The sequence below is a fragment of the Typopeltis vanoorti genome, chromosome 8 (assembly GCF_054136105.1).
Source record: "Typopeltis vanoorti isolate ZY-2024b chromosome 8, IOZ_Tvanoo_1.0, whole genome shotgun sequence".
Taxonomy (NCBI): Eukaryota; Metazoa; Arthropoda; class Arachnida; order Uropygi; family Thelyphonidae; genus Typopeltis; species Typopeltis vanoorti.
The window spans coordinates 37,778,577-37,800,120 of NC_143556.1; the positions used below are offsets into that span (position 1 = coordinate 37,778,577).

The 21,544-nt window shown below is 36.7% G+C and overlaps 1 protein-coding gene across 2 annotated transcripts in view; it reads left to right on the top strand.

Moving 5' to 3' along the window:
- LOC150103935 (uncharacterized) overlaps positions 1-21,544 on the top strand; it is a 147,911-nt gene that overhangs the window by 68,216 nt on the left and 58,151 nt on the right. For both annotated transcript variants that reach the window (XM_090396655.1, XM_090396656.1), the window contains one exon: positions 9,888-9,933. In XM_090396655.1, the coding sequence (XP_090252781.1) occupies positions 9,888-9,933 (46 nt within the window). The remainder of the gene's footprint in view (positions 1-9,887; positions 9,934-21,544) is intronic.

Genomic DNA, 21,544 nt, shown 5'->3' on the forward strand with positions numbered 1-21,544 from the left:
CAGCTCTAGTGATTACAGTATCCTGATGTGAGTTTAAAGATTTCACAGCTGCCAATTCAGATTTGGTTAGGTTGCTAGTTAGTGTTTTCATATTATTTAAAATGTTCAAGATTTTCAATTGTATTTTATCAGCTATGGTGGTGGGGAGAAATCTTCAGCCATCTAAACAAACAACACAAACGCATACAATTCACAGTTGAGATTGAAAGTCAGAACACACTTCCTTTTCTAGATACGCTTGCACGTCTTCCTTCTGGCAGTCTTTCCTTCACTGTTTACCAGAAGCCTGTATATATACATACAAACAGGTATATGTAGGCTTCTGGTAAACAGTGAAGGAAAGACTGCCAGAAGGAAGACGTGCAAGTGTATCTAGAAAAGGAAGTGTGTTCTGACTTTCTATCTCAACTGTGAATTGTATGCGTTTGTGTTGTTTGTTTAGATGGCTGAAGATTATGTGTAGGCTTCTGGTAAACAATGAAGGAAAGACTGCCAGAAAGAAGAGGTGACAAGTGTATCCACCAATAACCACCAACACCAAACTAAGCGTCATTAGCACACTAAAAAACAGGGCTTTGAAGATTTGCTCCAGTGAACAAGCACTAAAAAATGAATTAAAAGTTATAATAAATTCATAAAAAAAAGGCTTTTATAATAAAATTTTTTAATAAAATTTGAATAAAAAAATAAAAAACTGAATTCAGAATATATGGGGAAGCCATAATTTTTTTAACATTCAGATTTTCATTAATTTATAAAAATATTTTGACAAAAATAATTCAAAAACTGAATTAAGTTATTGAAGATTGAAATGTATTTTTGACTAAAACATTAAAAACTATAATTATACAATAAAAAAGTAGAAAAAATAATTTGAAGGTATTTAGTATATTTGTAACATAACTAAGATTCCAGTTACTGAGCATATGGCAAGGAACTGTATCACTTGCTTTAGGTAACTGAATGCAGCTATGAATGCAAGGTAAAGTTGTTGTGTTCTCCTCAGCTTGGAGGATTCTCACACCTTGTAATCGATATGATGGCTGACTTGCAATTCTTATCCATATTCTTTCAACACATAGTATGCATTGTATCAGGTTTTGCTGATCGTATATGTACATCCTGGCTGGTAGGGAGGTTATGGGTCAAAGCCAAATAACTGGATGGAGACATTTGCATTACTGTTGTTATTATTACCCAAAACCTCATGGAGTTAAAGACTCATCTGGGAGATCCTTATATCACACACACACACACACACACACACACACACACACACACACACACACACACACACACACACACACACACACACACACACACACACACACACACACCTCATCATACCTTGTCTTAAACACACTCAAACTCTTTGCAGACACCACACTCTCAGGCAAGGCATTCCAATCATTTACAACTCTACATGAAAAAAACCTACCTCTCGCTCCCCTACTCACACCCTCTTTATAGAGTTTCCAGGGATGACCTCTGGTTCTCCCCCGATCTCCCACTATTTTCTGTAGAACTTCTCCAGCATTGATCCTATAACAAACCCTTACCAACTTGTAGGTCTGTATCATATCTCCCTCTTCCTCCTGTCCACGACTCTGCAAATTACATCTTCTCAATCTTTCCTCATACTCAACATTCCAGAGGTCAGAAACTACCTTAGTCAGTCGCTGGACCCTCTCCAATATCTGTTCATCCTTCTTAAAACCAAGTGACCAAATCTGGTCACATTAGTCCACATGTGGCCTAATTAAAGCTTTATACAACGGAACAAGAATCTCCCTACTTCTACACGTCAGTATCCTCTGCATCATTCCCAGATCACAATTTTGCCTATGTGCCCCCTAAATTTCAGATCCTTATCCACTATCACCCCCAGATCTCTTATTTCCTCCACCTCCAATAACACATCCTCACCAAGCATAAATTCTGCATCCCATCTCTGTTTTCCAAATTTTAAAACCTCACATTTTGCAACATTGAACTCGCATCTCCAATCACTCAATTTATTCAAGTCTTCTTGTAAGGCCAAAACATCTTCTCCACTCTTCGTGGTTTGTCCGAACTTTGAATCATCTGAACAACTGAATATCTCCATCCAAATGTTCACCAATATCATTAATTTATAAATTAAACAGTAATGGCCCTAAAACAGATGCTTCAGGCACTCCACTAGTGACTTTCCTTTTTCTGGATATCGCTCTCCCATACACAACTTTTGATACCTATCAGATAGCCTGTCTCCAATCCAATGTATTAATCTAATATCCAACCCCATCTGCTCTAGTTTATCATAAGGTACTCTATCAAAAGCCTTTGCGAAATCCAAGTATATTACTGTGTATCCTTCTCCTCTGTCCAAGGAAGCAGTTACTTTATTGTAATAAGTAAGTAGGTTACTAAAACATGACCTCCCTTTAGCAAATCCATGCTGTCCATCAAAGATAATACCATTGTTGTCAACCCAACTCTGGATCCTAGTTCTCACAAGCTTCTCCAGTAACTTAACCACAACACCTGACACATAGATAGGTTGATGGTTGAGTTCGATCACCTCCCTTATGAAGTGACACAATCTTGATCTCCTTCCACTCCTTAGGAACTTGACCGAGTGCAAGACTCTTATTAAAAAAATATGTCAAGGCAGGTGTTAACTCCCTGGCACATTCCTTCAGAATACATGGTGATATATTATTAAGTCCCACAGCCTTATTAACATGTAGTTTGCTCAACTCCCCATACACCTCTTGCTCACTTACAGTCAGTCTCTCCTCTCCATCATCAACTGCTCTCAATCTCTTCATGAAGTCACATTCACAAGATTGAAAGACTTTTATGAACTGCTCATTAAGTATCTCCACCACACATTCCACAACAGCTGTCTTTATACCATTTTCTCCAATCAATGTCATCCTCCTTCCATAATCATTCTTTCTTTGGCTTGCTACATATCGAAAGAACTCCTTAGGATTATTTTTGACTTCATTAGCTAACTGCTGTTCATACCTCTCTTTAGCTACCCTCACCAACCAAGTCACCCTCCTTGCCTGGTCTTTGTAGACCTCATGGAATTGGTTATTTCCACATCTCTTATGCTGCCTCCACAATTCCCTTTTTCTCTGTATCGCATATTAGCTAACTGCTGTTCATACCTCTCTTTAGCTACCCTCACCAACCAAGTCACCCTCCTTGCCTGGTCTTTGGAGACCTCATGGAATTGATTATTTCCACTTCTCTTATGCTGCCTCCACAATTCCCTTTTTCTCTGTATCACATGTTTAATCTCTTAATTTCTTTATTCATCCATTTCACACCTTCCTTATTTAACCTTTTCACCCTTGGAATACATTTAGACATTTCATCTATTAGATAGTTTTTAAAAATCCCCCAAGCTGCATTGATCTCTTTTCCAGCTAACTCCTCATTCCATGCTACACCTGCAAGCTGTCTCCTGAGCTCTTCATACCCCCCCCCCCCACACCCCCCCGTAGTTCCACATATACTCTTTTCTTACAGAGGACCTCACACTGCTGGCAACCACCCAGGTAATCACCTCATGGTCACTGAAACCTCATTTATAATTACATTCTCTGATGAGATGACCAAATCCCAAACCCTCAATCCTCGTGTGCCATCTGTTACATACTGTCTGAAGTAGTTATCCCTCAAAAACTCAAGAAACTTATTTTCTTTACTTCCAGTTGCTATCTCATCATTCCAGTCTATATTGCCATAGTTAAAATCTCCCATAATGATCACCCTTTTCTTATTTGCTTGGCTAATTTGATGATACATTTCATTATCACCACCATCCAAATTACCTGGTCTATAACAACATCCAATCAAGTATTTGATTCCATTCACCTCTATCTCACACCATACTACCTCAAAACCACTGGTACTATTTTCCTCTTGCATCTCTACTTTGTATGGACATAACTCTTTCTCTATCATCAATAGTACTCCCCCTCCCTTTTTATCCCTTCTATCCTCACGAAACACATCATAACCTTCCATCTCTATTCCTGTTAGGATGTCGTCCTCTTCCAATCATGTCTCACTAATTCCAACAATCTTTGGGTGAACAGATGCAATCAGTACAACCATTTCATCTGCCTTGTTTCTTATACTTCTAGCATTTGTATACAAACACAACAGCTCATTTCTTGTTCTACAGTTAGTTCCACCGATACCATTCTTGATGCGATCTCTCCATGCTCGACTGGGGCCATTTCCCTTTCTGCTTATTCATTTTAGAACCCTTTTCAATTCCAACTGTTTCCTCTTTATTCCAGGTCATCCCATTCATTTCCTTTCTACGCATGCTCTTACCTCCTCTTGGAGCATCCACCTTTCTAACGCTTTGTACCCCTGTCCGCCCTGAGCTTCCTCATTTCCCTGCTCCTCTTGCACACCCATTCTCTCATTTTCTATACTCATACTCACTTCCCCCATTCATATCCACTTCTACAATCTCTCCTGTCTTACTCTCCTGCTCTTCCACATCACTTCCCACTTGATTTGATTCATTTTCTCTACTGACTACTCTACCTTCCAGCAGCAGTCTCTCCAAGCGACTAGCACCATAACTACTCAAATGCAGTCCATCGCTCCCATATAGTTCGCTTCGTCCTTCAAACTCATTCCCCCACATTAACAAACTGTACTCCCCCTCTCCTCACACATTTCTGTCAGCATATCATTCATAATCCTTGCTCTCCACCTCATCTCACCACAGTCATACCTAGACAGCATGCTTACTACCCTTCCTGTCAGAGTATTCTCTTTTATCCTTCTAAGCAGCCTCCTGATATCCAATCTCAATCTAATGTGCTCTTTGTCCTCTGTCAAATCATTCGTTCCTATTAAAACCATCAACTCCTTTGCTCACTCCCTCCTCATATCCAATGCCTCAATCACTCTACTCATTTTACCACCTGGAAAAACATACCTTGTGCATCCTATCATCCAGCATACCTTTAATAATGGAGTTGCCATACAACGCCACTCGCTCATCTTTCATGCCATCATGATTTGTTTTAATCATTTTTACTCTAATTTTCTTAATTTCATTCCGCATCCATTTCATCTCTTGCCTCATGCAATCTAATTCAACTTCCGAATCTCGCGTCACATTCAATCTTTCTAATTTTCTAACTCTCGAACCCCTCTTCTCACTTTCACTTTCATTCATCCTTTTGGGATGAATGAAAGTGAAATATTTTTTCCACTTTTACTTCTTGCGTAACGCCATTTCCAGTTTCATTCGTTCTGTCAATTTTGTTTCCTTCCACCACTCTCGCCTCACTTTCGCCCTTTCTAATATCCATTATGGTTTTTAAATCGCTCTTTTTCCTTTTTACTGATTTTTTAACATTTTTTTGCTTCTTTTTCACGCCATCCTTCTCTTTCGAATGTGCACTCATTTTCCCTGCGACATTCTTGCTACTAACGCTTTCTGTCATCAATTTCATATTAGCATTCATCAATTCCTCGTTCAGGTCACGCTTCGCGCACACACACACCCTCCTTCCCTCCGCCCTAAACATCCACAAATCATTTATGTAACCGAAAGAATACATATAGCACACCTCACACTTAACGAAACGAGTGAAGTGTAAGTTAAAGTCATGGAATTACAAAGCTGCCACCATGTTTCCTCTGCCAATTACTACTCTACGGTCTAATAATAACGAATTCGTAATTAAATTTAGGCAAAAATCCCCCACACTAATAATACTGGTAACGCACAACTTTTATAGCGGCTCTTACTCCAACAAATACTCATATATACTTAATTATTCCAAGAAAAACTTATCTCAATCCGGAGCTCTTCTTACACATGTCTGCCACACTTAACTCATGCCCCATTACCTTTAAGGAATGCAGAGAATTGACTGGGCTTCTCACCTAATGTTCAATCCTCACCTTCATGTGATTTTACCTGTTAGTAGGCATCCATTTGGTACTGAACAAATGAGAATGAGCTGGAAATTTTTCACTTATCTGACCAAATAGTACCCTTTATTGATTTAAACCAAGCAAAAATACAGGATGTTGCAATGTGATGATTTCGTGCTTGCTAGGGTGTTGCCTGTTAAACAAGATCCCTGCTGTTGTTTTTGTCAAGAATCGGGAACAGTGAAAAGTCAGCTACAGAGCATTCTTCAACTCAAGATCTAGAAGAACAAACTCAGTGTCAGAAGAAATGAAGGTAGAAACCATGAACAAAATAAGAATATCAATAGAAAAGAAATTGAACTTGCAGAAGAACTGGAAAAGTACCACGTGGATGTGATTAAGGAAAGAAAGGAATATCAGTAGTATTCAACACTAGACACATAAAGACAAACTTCTTGATTGGAAGGTAGTTTCAAGTGCTTATGCAGGCAAACTTTGAAATGGGCAATGAAACTTATTTATGCCTATGGTCTCATATAAGATTTTACTAAAGAAGTGGAGAAATTTTTTGTCATTAGCGCAGGCAGCTGATGTAAAAAAAAATAGAAAAAGTGGTCCTTTTTGGAGATCTAAAACAGCATAGTAGGAAATGAATCCCACTGGGTATGTAGAAATGTTTTAGGAAAACTTGGAGAGAAAAGGACAAGGCTAATAACAGTGATAAATATCTGCTTGATTTCTGCTCAGGGTATGGACCAGTCAATACTAATACAATGTTCCAACATAAAGATGGGCACAAATTCACATGGAAAGAAGACTAGAAATAAAGAAAGCTTCATTGACTGTGTTATTCTTAATAGAGATAACCTTAATGCTGGTTATGGATATACTAGAATGTACAGAGGATTTGAAATCGGAAGTGACTATCATTTAATTTTAAGTAGGATAAAAATGAATATCATGTTGAAAAGAACAATATGTGAGAATGTTTTAAAGACATTTGCCAGACAAAGACGAGCAGCATTTACAGGTAAACTGTAGACTTAGCTACACAAATGTTGAAGGAAAAATTGAAGCAGTTCAAAAACAAGAACCAAACCTTGCTGTTTCACTGGCAAGCTCTGAATAAAACATTTATTGATTCGCCTAGGGAGGCATATGGTGATGAAGTTATCTGCAGTGATAGAAAAATAAGAACAGTATGGACAAATTAAGCACTTGTGGACAAACTTCTTGACTGAAAGGCAGTTTCAAGAAGATTTTTTTTTTTTTGGATGTTCTTTCCATTCAGTTCTGTATTTTTCTGTTGTTTCCATTATTGGTGTTTGGTTTAGTTCTTTTGGAATGTATTTGGTTCTAGTGTTATCTAGTCTTGTATAGCCTGATGTCATTTCATTTATGCTGTGAGGATTCTTATGTCCTTATTGCCCATGCTTTGCTACCATATGTTGGTTTTGATAGAATATTATATGTGCTTAGCCTGCTTTCTTGTTAACTGTTGCTTCTCTTATTTTTTTTTTTTTAGAAATGTCTAAATTTGGGTTGCTTAAGGGTCAAAGCTGGATAACTGGGAGGAGACCTTCATGTAGTCTTTTAAGGAATGTGGAGAACTGATCAGGACTTCTGACCTAATGTGAAGTTGTCATCTTCCTGTGGTGCATCTTGTTATGTATCTTACTGGATGCTAAATGAATGAGGATGGCTGATAATTTGTGATTTAGCTGAAAAAATTAAATTCTTATTGGCTTAAACCATAATGCTAAAATTATGCTGTTTGGCCACATTATCTGGATGCATTAGATTTATTTTAGTGTATTTAAGCAGCCAACAATCCACTTCATAGTAGCAGAAGAATCATAACTCGATGCACTAGTCACATGCCTTTCAGATGGTTCATATCTTTTTATTTATTTTTTCTATTTATAGAAAGCAACCACATTCTTGAAAATATTTAGATAAGTATACTGAGGAATATAGTATGGAGCCAAAAAGAATACAAACACATGCCTGATCTATTTGTTCTCATACCATTTAAATTGTCTGTCTGCCACATATTTTAGCCAATGGCTATAACTCCCCTAAAAAGACCGCTTAAAAAAATCTTCCAGTCTCTCTCCCCCCCCCCCCAGTGTACACACAACATTCATGATCACAGCAAAACTGTTACTATCTCATATGTTCAAGACACATCTGAAATGATATCTGAAGTGCTTAATACATGTAAGCTCCTCACTACATTTAAACCATTTATCAAACTGGCAACCCTCATCTGTTCACCTAAGTACAAACTCTATCCTTCATCACACCGAGGAGTGTACTCATCCACTCCTGTATTCACCACTATTGTTATGGCAAGTCAGGACTGGCAGATCATGGTTTAGATCCTGCTTCACACAGTGTTAGATGGATGAAAACTGAAATGCTGTATAGAGGTCATAAGTTACTGTTTTTGAAATCAGCAGCAGCTGTGAAACATTGCCCAAATCTCCACATGTATGGCTGTATTAATTTGCAAGAAATCTGTGGGGCAGACATTTTAAGATTGACTTAATACTTGTAAACTTCTCTTTATATGACAATAGATGGTGCCAAATTAGTACTTTAGTTCTTTATGCTATCTGTTACATTTTTAAACTTCCCACTAATAACTAATTATTACTCTTTCTGTAATTGATTATTACTCTTTCTCTTACTGACAAAGCAGGTTTACTTTGAAGATGCTGGGTACAGAACCAAAATATTAGTGACTTAATAAATATCTTATTTTCTTTGTGATTTGAATGAGCAAAAGCTAACACCGAAGCACATCTTATAATCAAAGGAGGTGATTATATTTGTTTAATATCTAGATACTTTTTTCTAAGCAGTCCAAAGATAAAGAAATAAGTAAGTGTTGCTGCAATGTTGTGTGCGAAGACATGCAGTGCAGGGACAAGCATTTATTTTGTTAATTTTTGTTTGGCATTGTACCATTTAATAGGAAGTTATGATGAATTAAATAAAGTTCAATTGTGTGGGAAGCCTAACAGAATCAGAGGTTGGTGTGATTCTGTTAAGGTTTTTTATGATACCATATTATCAGTGGGGGTTGGGGGTATGATGGGAAATTTTGTAAGCATATGTACATGTAGGAGCAGGTTTTTAATAAACTGAGAAAGAGTACTATGAGGAAGATATGATTAAAGTATCTAGAAGAGACAGTATTTTCCTTTTCTATAGTGAACTGGATTCTAGGGTGTTGGCTGGTTAAGGTTGAAGAGAAATGAGTCTGTGTCTGAGCTGCATGTCCTGGAGAACATATCAGTATCTCTTAGCCAGATAGAAGGTTTGAGAATGGTAGTATCAAAAACATGTGTTTTGAAATTATCCATATAAAAATTGACTAGGGAGTCCATTGCTATATTTTGTTTTTGTATCCTTTCAAGTGTTGAAGTAACTGGAATGGAGGGCAAAATTGAAGAGATCTGCAGTGTTGGGTGGGGGGGGGGGCATTTAAAAAAAAAGTTAAGTGTCAGAGAGGGGGGAATCAGCAGCAAATGTAAAAATCCAACCAGATCTTAATAAATATGATTGTGTGAAATTTCCCAAAGTTTGGGAAACAGACTTCCTGATCAGTAGTCAAGGCTACCCATCAGCACTGATAGAACATCTTCCATTTATTTTTCTGTGATTTGTATGCTTTATTACAGTTCTAATAGTGTATCTCAGATAATGTCTATGTGACAGATGAAACAGTTGGACTATTAACCTTTGTTTAATCCTTTCCTGGTTTTCTCTCCATTAAACTCTAATTCGGTTAAGACTGGAGTGAGGATCTAAATTTTTTTTTTCTTTTCAAGTCATTGGATAAACATCCATCCATAAATAGGCATTGAATGAACATCAGGTAAATATCCTTTATTTCAAACGTGAAAGTTAGAAGTTATGTCTTTATTCTATTAAGTGAACTTATTTAATTTTACACTTTACTCTTACAGCCCTAAATAATTGTGAAGAAAGTAAAATTGAAGATATCAGCCAAAAGTAAGACTTTTTCTCCTATTAATTATAATTGATTTTTCTTTTCCATATTTATTTTCAAGTGTATACAAAGTTTCCATATTGCGTCATCCTGTATTCCATTTCCGTAGTAACTGACTACAGTGCTGTTAATTTTTAACAACTTATAACCTTAGGATTTGTAAGGTGAGACTTTATTGATTCTTTTCTGCTCACCCACCTATTTTAGAAATGGAGGCTATCCACAGTAATTGGGTATCCTGTAGATAATTTTCTACAGGATAGATGATTTTGTCAACATTACCTTATCATTAACTGGATTATCTTGAGAGATTTGCCTAAATATTCATTACACAATAACGAGTGGCTGAGATATTGCATTTAAAAACAGCATTTTATTCAATTGTTGCTATCTGCTGATCAGATGTTGTGCACAAAACTCCAAGCAGGAAACTACTGTTTACCTGCTTGGAGTTGAATTTCAAACAGTATGGTTTGAAAAATGTTTGCGCTTGCAATGTTGGCATTATTCTGTGGAAATGGTATAATTCTGTTATAATTAATATATTGTTATTATTATATAACACCTCCAGGGAGTCCAGAGACTCATCGAGGGAGGGCACCTACTCTACAAATCTAACTGCAACTACACCAATGCCATCTACCGTCAACCACCACAACTAGTATTTTCACAGACAATCACAAACATCCATGCCCATGATGGGATTTGAACCGCAGCCTTTTGGCCGGAGAGCGAATTGTTAACCACTCGACCAACCAGGCTGGCAAGTGTCTAAAATCATAAATGATAAAAAATTGTTAAGTGTCTAAAATCAAAATAGTTACATTTTGTTACAGGTTTGCTTTTTACTGTATGGTTTGTGCAATTGTTAATCATTCTAAGTATTATAAACTTCATAATAACATTGAAGTTTGCTGTTCAACATTTTTTCTTCTATCTGTTCTGTGGATTTTGGGGGGTTCCTTAAGCTAAATGAAATTGCAAATCATGTGCTTAATTTTATGCAGCACTATCTGTTGGAAGTTTTTCCACTTGGTTATACTATAAATTAAAGATGCTAACAATTTATATTCTTGGTTTAATCCTTTATTGTATAAGCAAACAAAGTTTGTGCGTGAACTATTTTCAGGACTGGGCAACTCATACAAAGAAACTAATGACTTCACATCACTTGCCTTAGTATCCCATAATGCAAAGCACATCCTTACGGACATGTATAATTCCATGTATTATGGGAAGGGTCACTACCCAGATCGATTTCAACCTTTATTGAGGTCTCATCAATGGGAGCCAGACCCCAAGGCGATACCAAGGTTAAAGTAATGCAGAAGTCATATTCTAATTGAGAGTATTTTAATAATAAGGTGTGACGCCTTTTGGCTACTCGTATATGGAAATATGACTTCTGCATTACTTCAACCTTGGTATCACCTCTGGGTCCGGCTCCCACTAATGAGACCTCAGTAAAGGTTGAAACCGGTCGGTCACTACCCAGACCAGTGTGTGTGTGTATATGTATATATATATAAGTATATATACTTATATATATTTATCTCATATACAAGTAGTGAAAAAGTGTAACACCTTATTAAAATACTTTGGATTAGAGCTAGTTGTTGGAAGTTTTTTCACTTGGTTATAAAATAAATTAAAGATGTCAAGAAATTATATTCTTGTTTAATTCTTTGGCCAAGTGTAAGCAAAATAGACCTCTGCATTCCTTTGACCTTGGTATCTCTTCTGGTTCTGGCTTTTATACTCCTAAATAAATCTTGGATAAGTTGGCAGGGATCTATAGCTAAATTGGATAATTGCTGTAAGGTTGTATGAGAATCCATAATAAAAATACAAAAAGTATGAAAATCTGCAGGGGAATAATGGAATAACTAACTGCATCTTGAGTGAATATTCTGTAGAAGTGTAAAATACTTCAGAAGTTAGTTTTTAGTGAAGATGAAAATTAAATTTGGAAATATATAACGGAATGAACAAAGCTAGTATGGTGGGAGGAGCCAGATATATTTATATGGAATAGATTTATATGGAAGAAGATAGAAATTACCCCCCCCCCCCCCCGCCCCCCCAAAAAATTGCCAGCAGTATTTAAGACAGTGTCAAGCCAATTTTAACACTATATAGATTTATGGATTAGAAATAAAACACCTTATCAAAGAAAGATTAGACTACATATTGAAAGTTTTTCAATATGTGGTCTAATGAAAGTTCTAAGAAAACTTTGAGGAATGAATGAATGAATAGATGACATTAATAGCAGAATCATATTAAAAATTGAAGATATTAGAAAGGAATTGGACATGGTTAGCTCTTACAAGAATGTTTGAACAGAACTAATTTGATAAGGTGTCAACTAAAAGAGAATAGGAGAGAACAAAAAATTCTATTTTTTGTTATCCTTTGTTAATTTTTTGTTAATTGCATTAACTCGTGCAATTAAAAGTGTTTGAAGACTGAAATGTTAGATAACTATATTATGAACTCATAATTGTAGATCAAATTCCTGACATGTAGTGTATCCTGTAGGTTAGAAATCTGATGATGCTGTACAGTTCCTATGTAAATTCCAAATATGCCTTGTTTTAAAATATTGTTCTTGCATATTGAGTGATGCACCATAAACTTATGTAAAAATGCAGTTCAGAAGAGGGGTGCTGTTCACTTAATTGGTGACTTCTCTCTCACAGATGTTCTATTTCTGTCTTATGCCTCTTTTACAAATATTTTCATAGGTCTTATTCTGCTAAACTAGCTGTCACACAAATTAATCCCCCCCCCCCACTGCAACTGATATGCTATAGATTTTGGAACTTTTCCTGTGTGGGATTGATACACACATATATATAAATTATAAAAGACTCATAAGATTTGTAAGATTTTTTTTTTTCTTTTTTCGTGCAAACTGGTGACTATCATTTTAGTGCCAATACCAAAACCCCTAAGCAAATTTCAACATGTAAAAGTATTTATAATCTGTTAGACTACAGATGTTTAAAAATGAAACATGAAACGTTGCTATCATTCATTATTATGCATTACCTTAGTTTTATCATCAAAAGGGCACCACAAATAGAAACAAATAATATTAGGTTAGAAACTTTAGATTGCTTAAAAATGTAAGATGTCAAAAAATAGCAGTATTTAAAAAAATAGAATAATTTGTCAAATGAGGTGTCTGAGTAGCTTGATGAAATCTTGTGCCGTCCCTCTTTGGACGTGAATCATCCCTTTGTCCAGCATATTCATGCTGCGATGTATATATGCTAACTGCCTGTTAGTCACTTACTAGCCATCTTGGTTATCAGATCGACTGTTGTGATATTGCAGTGCACGTGTTCAAGTAACCCTTATTTTACTTAATAATGCTCCCAAAGCGCAAGCGTAGCAATGTTGGCAGTTCGAGTATGCCAAAGAGAAGCCTTTCAAGTGAAAAGATGAAAGTTCTCGACTTCATAAGTGGGAGGGGAAATGTATGCTGAGGTTGCTAAGATTCCATTCACATTTACATAACTTTTATTACAGTATATTGTTATAATTGTTGTATTTATTATTAGTTATTGTTGTTAATCTCTTATTGTTCCTAATTTATGAATTGAACTTTATCATAGATATGTATATATAAGAAAAAAACAGTATATACTGTCTACCAATAATTGGCTGGACACCCCATTGATTGAAGTTATGGTAGTTCATTGTAGCAGTTGAATACGGGTGGTAAGGCAACACAATCAACAAATGAAGATGTTCTGGCATCACTAGTACAGGAAAACACTCAGAGCAGCTGCCAGAAATGACTGACAGGGATAGTAGGGTGTTAAAATTGGTGGCATGTAAAAAATCGACTACAATCGGCACTGACTATCCAGAGCAAGTTCCAGAGCGCCAATAACACCAAGATGAGCACACTTATACTGTACAAGAAGAACTCCATTCACTTGTTTCCCATGGAAAAGTAGTGGTATGCAAGCCCGAACATCACATCAAAATAATGGATGAACTGCCTTGTTCATTGTTGTGATGTTTGGCTTGCTTGTATGACCTGGTGTAAAGAGCTTGTGAACTGGGCAAATGACCAGTGGAAAATGGTACTCTGGAGTGATGAATGTTCACCTGTTTCCATTCTAATGGCAAAGTGTGGAGGCAGCCTGGTACACACTTATCAGATCCTTGATATTCTGGATAATCAGGTGGACTGTGGAGTTTTGTGGAATGGGCCCATGTTACTATCAAGATACAAACCTGCAGCTGTTATGGAATGGTATGAAGAGATGGGTGTTAAATGACTGTCCTGGCCTGTGCAGAGTCCTGACCCCCCCCCCCAGTCAAACACATGTGAGATGAATTGGAGTGGCAGTTGATGTCCAGAGCAGCACGTCTTTGATCTGTTGTGAACTCAGTGCTGCTTTGATCGAGGAATGCAGACAAATTGCACCTGATGTCTGCTGCAAATTGGTGGAAAGCCTCCCTCAAAGGGTGCAGGAGGTGATCAAAGCCAAAGGTGGACATACTTGATATTAGGGTTCACCTGCTGGTATCAATTGTCAATTGCTAAAGTGTCCAGACAATTATTGGTAGATAGTGTATATAGTGTTCAGTACTATCCGTGATTTCAGGTATCCACTGAGGATCTTGGAATATATCCCTTATGGATAAAGGTCGGGGGGGGGCTACTGTACATAAACTCATTTTTTTTTATTTATAAAATTTTTCATTTATCATACTATAATCATCTTCAGGGGGTGCTTAAGGGTCAAAGCTGTATAACTGAGAGGAGACCTCCACATAGCCTTTAAAGGAATGCAGAGAACCGACCAGGGCTTCTGACCTAATGTCCAATCCTCACCTTCTCGAGGTGCACATTGTTGGGTATCTACTTTGATACTGAACGAACGAGGATGGGCTGGCAGTTTGGGATTTAGCAGACCAAATTGTATTCTTATTGGTTAAACCAAAATAAAAAATGATGGTACAACATGACAAAATTTCATGCCGGCTGGGGCGTCGCCCGGTTAAACAAGTCCCCCATTGTTTTCGCCAGGGAACCAGGGCGAACAGCGAAAAGTCAGCTACTGGAACAAATCTGAAAACAAACCCCAACTCAACATCACCAGAGTTAAAGATCGGTACTATCAATGTAAGAAGCCTGAATGGCAAAGAAATGGAGCTAGCTGAGGAATTAGATAAGTACCAGATCGACATAATAGGGGTGACTGAAACAAAAAAGACCAAAACTGGTGAGATCTTTCTGAGCAATAAATACAAAATGTTATATTCAGGCAATGACAATCAAGGAAAAGGAGTAGCCATAGTATTCAACACAAAATACGAGACTAATCTTCTTGAATGGCAGTCAGTTTCAAGTAGAGTAATGTGGGCAAATATGAGAATGGGGAACTTGGACAATGAGACTTATTTGTGCCTATGGTCCAACAGAAGGTTCTACTAAGGTAGAAGTGGAGGAATTTTTTGAGGCTTTAGAAAAAGCAACTGACACAATGAAAAAGGAAAAGTTGGTCCTTGTTGGGGATCTAAATAGCAGAGTAGGAAATGATTGTGAGACATACAAAAATATTTTGGGAAAATTTGGAGAAAAGAGCAAAGCTAATAATAATGGCAAATATCTGTTGGATTTCTGCTCAGGACATGGACTGGTTATTACTAACACCATGTTCCAACATAAAAATGCGCACAAATTCACATGGAGAGAAGAGGCAAGGAATAAGAAAAGTCTCATTGACTATGTTATTGTTGATAGTGATGTTTTCTCCCTGGTGCAGGACACCAGAGTGTACAGAGGATTTGAAATTGGAAGTGATCACTATTTAGTCTTGAGCAGGATAAAATTGAATTTCATATTGAAAAGAATGACATGTAAGAAAGTTTTGAAGCGAATAAAAGTTGAGCAGCTCTCAGATGTGAACTGTAGATTAAAATACAGAAAGATTATTGAAAAGAAAATGAAAGAGTTTGAGAACAGGAATCAAACCTTGGAGATTCAGTGGCAAACTCTGAAGAAAACATTGATTGATTCTGCCAGAGAGGCATGTGGTGAGGTTGCGTGCAAGGATAAAAAAATCAGAACTCCCTGGTGGACACAGGAAGTTAAAGAGGCAGTGAAGGAAAAGAAGAAAGCATATCAAAAGTTCCTGGCAAATAAGTCAGCTTTTACTCTTACAGAATACAGAGACAAATGTAGGAAAGTTAAGCAGTGTGTAAAACTAGCTAAATAAAAGTCATGGGAGGACTTTGGTAAGAATATAGAAAATAAATATCAAGAAGGTGGCAAAATATTCTGGAGGTTGTTGAAGAAGCTTAGGAATGGAGGAAAGAGTGCTGTAAAAGGAGTTAGAGATGATAAAGGTGACATGAAAACAGGAGAAAAAGATATCCTTGAAGTATGGAGTACTTTGAAAAACTGCTAAATGAAACAAGCAGTGATGACAGCACTGTGATAAAAAAACACTGACCAGCCATGCAGTCAGGAATACATATCCATACTTGAAGTAGAAAAAGCCATCAATGGTTTGAAATGGGGAAAGGCAGCAGGAGTAGATGATATTCGACCAGAAATGCTGAAGTATGGTGGTATAAGAGTCTTACAGTGGCGGCACTGCATAATTCAGAAAGCCTGGACAGAGGGACGAATTCCCGATGATTGGAGTAGAGCTCTCATAGTACTCATATATAAAAAGGGAAATAAAACTGCATGTGAGAATTACAGAGGTATTTCCCTACTGAGTGTTCCTGGCAAGATCTATGCAAGTATACTTGAGAAACGGTTGAGAAAAATTGTGGAAGAAAAGCTTGATGAAGAACAAGCTGGATTCAGGCCTAATAGAGGCTGTCAGGATCAGATCTTCACTTTACGACAAATAGTCGAGAAAGCATGGGAATATAACAAAGATCTGTATTTAAGTTTTGTCGATTTGGAAAAGGCATATGTCAAGGTGCCAAGAGAGATATAAGGTGGTATAAGAGTCTTACAGTGGCTGCACTGCATAATTCAGAAAGCCTGGACAGATGGACGAATTCCCGATGATTGGAGTAGAGCTCTCATAGTACTCATATATAAAAAGGGAAATAAAACTGCATGTGAGAATTACAGAGGTATTTCCCTACTGAGTGTTCCTGGCAAGATCTATGCAAGTATACTTGAGAAACGGTTGAGAAAAATTGTGGAAGAAAAGCTTGATGAAGAACAAGCTGGATTCAGGCCTAATAGAGGCTGTCAGGATCAGATCTTCACTTTACGACAAATAGTCGAGAAAGCATGGGAATATAACAAAGATCTGTATTTAAGTTTTGTCGATTTGGAAAAGGCATATGTCAAGGTGCCAAGAGAGAAGCTATTCAATACGCTGCAGTTATATGGTGTCAATGGGGCATTGTATCAAGCAATACTTAGTCTTTATTTGAGTTGTAAGTCAGCAGTTAGAATTGAAGGAAGTACAGGAAGATGGTTTAATGTTAAATCTGGTGTGAGACAAGGATGTACATTATCCCCCTCTGTTATTCATTATCTATATGGATCACATTATGAAGGAAAGTGGTATTAAACCTGATATCAAAATTGGAGATGTTAATGTCAGCGCTTTGCTTTATGCAGATGATGTTATACTTCTAAATAAATGTGCTACAAGTCTGCAAGATTCTCTGACTAAATTGAATAGCTGTTGTAATAGATATGGTATGAAGATCAGCAATAAAAAGACAAAGACAATTAAAATAGGCAGAATCATTGAAAATGTCAACTGTATTGTGAACGGAGAACCTGTGGAACAAGTAAAACATTTCAGCTATTTAGGCACGATTTTTACTGAAGATGGTAAATTAAATATAGAAATAGACAACAGAATCAGCAAAGCTGGTATGGTGGGAAGTCAATTGAATAAATTCATATGGAATAAGAGAGAAATTAGTCGGAACACTAAATTAGCTGTATACAAGACAGTGTTCAAACCAGTTTTAACTTATGGATCTGAGAGCTGGGTCAGAAGTAAAACACTTGACCACAGACTAGAGACCACAGATACGAGAGTCCTGAGAAAGATGAGGGGCATGAACTGATAGTATCAATGGCAGTCTTCTTCTTCCTCCAGTTCTCAGTTTTTTGGAAGACTCGCTGGATATTGTATTTATATTCGGTGTCACCACCATCCATCTTAGAAATTGGACACTGTAAGCACTCATCCATTGGACTTGCTCCTATTTTTCCATGGACTTATTAATTAAAATAAGTTAAATGAAAATAGATCTGAGCCAAAAATATTCATAAATAATATAAAAAGTGAGCACACAACAGAATACAAATATTTAGGTATCTACTTTACTGCATATGGAAAGCAAGGTAAAGAAATAAAAACAAGAACTGCCATAGCTAAAGATGCCCTCTGGAAAAATAAAGATCTGCTCAGAACTTCTGTGTGTATAGACAAAGAATTGAATGACAAGAACATTAGTTTGCCAGTTTTCACATATGGAAGTGAGACCTAGATATTCAATGAGACCTGGGACCTTTGAAATGTGGTGCTACAGAAGAGCCCTGAAAATCTCATGGAGAGAACATCTGACAAATGCAGAGGTACTACAGAGAATGAAAACACAGACATCTTTATTGCAGGAAATAATCCAGAGAAAGATGACTGACTGAACATGTATTGAGGGGATCAGCAGGACAGAGGACACTAACAGCTTTAGAAGGAAAGATTATGGGAAGAGGGTCAAGAGACAAAAAAAGACATGGTTTGATGATATATGATATGGACAGGATCATGTGGCTGTTGAAACAAATAGAGCTACCATCAAAGAGGACTGGAAGGACATGGTGCTGCACCCTAGCATTGAGGAAGCTACATAAAGAAGAAGAAACGAAAGGCTATCCTCAGAAGTTGTATAAAGATGCGATGAAGAAGAGAATAAAAAATAGATTTGTTATTGGCGAGTTGAATGCATTGCCAAAGTACATTGCTAGTGCAGGGCATGTAAATGAGTTCATGCTTCGATATGATAGACATGTTGCTGGTTGAGTAGTCCTCCCACAATGAGTGCTGACTCCATAGAGGTTACTGTAATAATATAAAATTCACTTACATAAAATCTAATGATTTACAGTGACACCACATCAACAAAACCATAAACACATACCGCTTCTTCAGCTACTCAGGACATAGTCAAGCATGTGCCTCTTTCATGATCAAGGCAGTTTTCTACATATTGCCAAGATAGACAAGTAAATTCATGATATTCAGGTGTTGTTCTACCAAGTCTGAAAGCTTTTGTCGTTTTTAGGTTCTGTGAAGATAAGATTTTTTTTTATTAGCATTACTTATTGATATCAGATCATTTTTACATCTATAGTCTATCCTACTTTGGCCATTCCAATTACTACAATCTGGACTTCAGAACATGCAATCATGTCTAAGCATAAGGCTCTCTGAAAGAAAACTAGAAAAGTCCTACAGAAAAGCATGGAAATATTGTATAAGGAAAGCTGTCATGCCACGCTTACCTTCCTCTTTAAGTGCTCTTTTCTAATGGAGTTCAGCAATCATGTTTTGCAAATTTACTTCTTATTTTGATTAAGAGCTCTTCGTTAAGTTTATTCCAGTTTTTTTATATTGTCTAGCCATGATATTTTTCTTCTTCCAGGTTTTCTCTTTCCATTGAGTTTACCTTCTAGCATTACCTGGAGAATGTTATATGGTTTCTCATTAGATGTCTTAAACAGACAGGTTTTATTTTTTTCACAATATTGATTAATTCTCAATTTTTATTTACTCTTCTCGGTACCTCTTCACTCCTCACATTTTCTGTCAGTAGTATCTTGAGCATCCTTCTAAATATCCACATTTCAAATGTTTCCAGTTTTTTTTTTTTTTTATTGTATTTGCCTTTAACGTCCACGTTTCAACCCCATATAGTAAACTTGACTGTATGTAGCACTTCATCATTCATTACTTGAATTTCGATATTTAAGTCGTCGTCATATAAAATGGATTTTATGTTGATAAAGGACTGTCTTGCAATTTCAATTCTTGATCTTATCTCCATTTCACGGTGCGAACTTTCATTATTCCAGGATCCCAGGTATTTGAATTTGCTCACTTCAATTTTATTTCCATTTAGAATTATGAGGGTGGTCTGAAAAGTTCTTGGCCTCAACCAATAGATGGCAACACTATCAGCAAGATTTTATTTTATTTTTTTTTTACTAAGTCGTACATCTGTCATAAGCATCCATGTGAAATTGCAAGTCATTCTATCAAGTAGTTTGTTTTATACAGCTATCTGAAGCAAAAATATTGTCTGTACCCCTTGAAATGGATAAAATTGAGTATCATGTGGTTATAAAATTCTTTGTAAAAGAAGATTTAATGCCAAAAGAAATTCATTCAAAGTTCATAAAAGTTTATGGGCACTTTTCTCCTTTATTTTCGACAATTAAGAAATGAGCTACTGAGTTTAAATATGGGTGTACCAGCCTTGAAGATGATCCATGTGAAGGACGTCCAAAAAGTGTAACAACACCAGAAATCATTGAGTGCACAATATGGTATTGGATGACCAGCAAGTCAAATTCTGTGAAATTGCTGAGACAATAGGCATTTCAAAAGAATGTATAGGATAAATTTTCATGAAGAATTGCATATGAAAAAGCTTTGCGCAAGATGGGTGTCGCGCTTGCTCACAGCAGATCAAAAATGCACTTGCATGAAAATCTTTGAACAGTGCTTGGAGTGTTTTAACAAGAATAAAACTGATTTTGTGTGTCGATTTATTACTATGGATGAGACTTGGATTTACCATTACGCACTAGAATCCAAACAGCAGTCAAAACAGAAGCTGGTTGTTCAGCACCAAAGATGACAAAGTTGGTTCCATCAGCAGGAAAGGTCTAGCATCAGTGTTTTGGGATGCTAAAGGCATTTTGTTTATTAATTATCTTGAAAAGGGTAAAACAATAACCGGGGAATATTATTCCAGTCTTTTAACCGGACTAGATGAAAAAATTCGTGAGAAAAGACCCGGTTTGCAGAAGAAAAAAAATAGTTTTTCATCAGGACAATACACCTGCCCACAAAGGTGTTTTGGCAAAGGAAAAATTAAGGGATCCGCACTATGAATTGTTGGAACATCCACCCTATTTCCCAGAATTCGCTCCGTCTGATTTCTATCTCTTTCCAAAACTAAAACTCTTCCTTGCTGGTCAACATTTTTCTTTGAATCAAGAGGTGATTGCAGCTGTAGATGGGTATTTTGCAGATTTTACTGAAAACCACTATAGGGACGGGGTAATGGTGCTGGAGCATCACTGTAATAAATGTATTTGTCTTAAGGGAGATTATATTAAAAAAAAGATTATTTTGAAATTATAAATTCATTTTTTCATTGTAAGGCCAAGAACTTTTCAGACCACCCTCGTAAGTCAGCTGTTATCGACTAACTCCTCTTTCAATTTTGATATTGCTTGTCCTGATGTCTGTTACAACAGATACAGTCTAACCCCCAATAGAGGTTTTTAATGATTCTAACATCCTTATTATCTAGGCCTAGTTGTTCTGAGATGTTTATGAGTGTATTATGTTGGACCTTATCAAA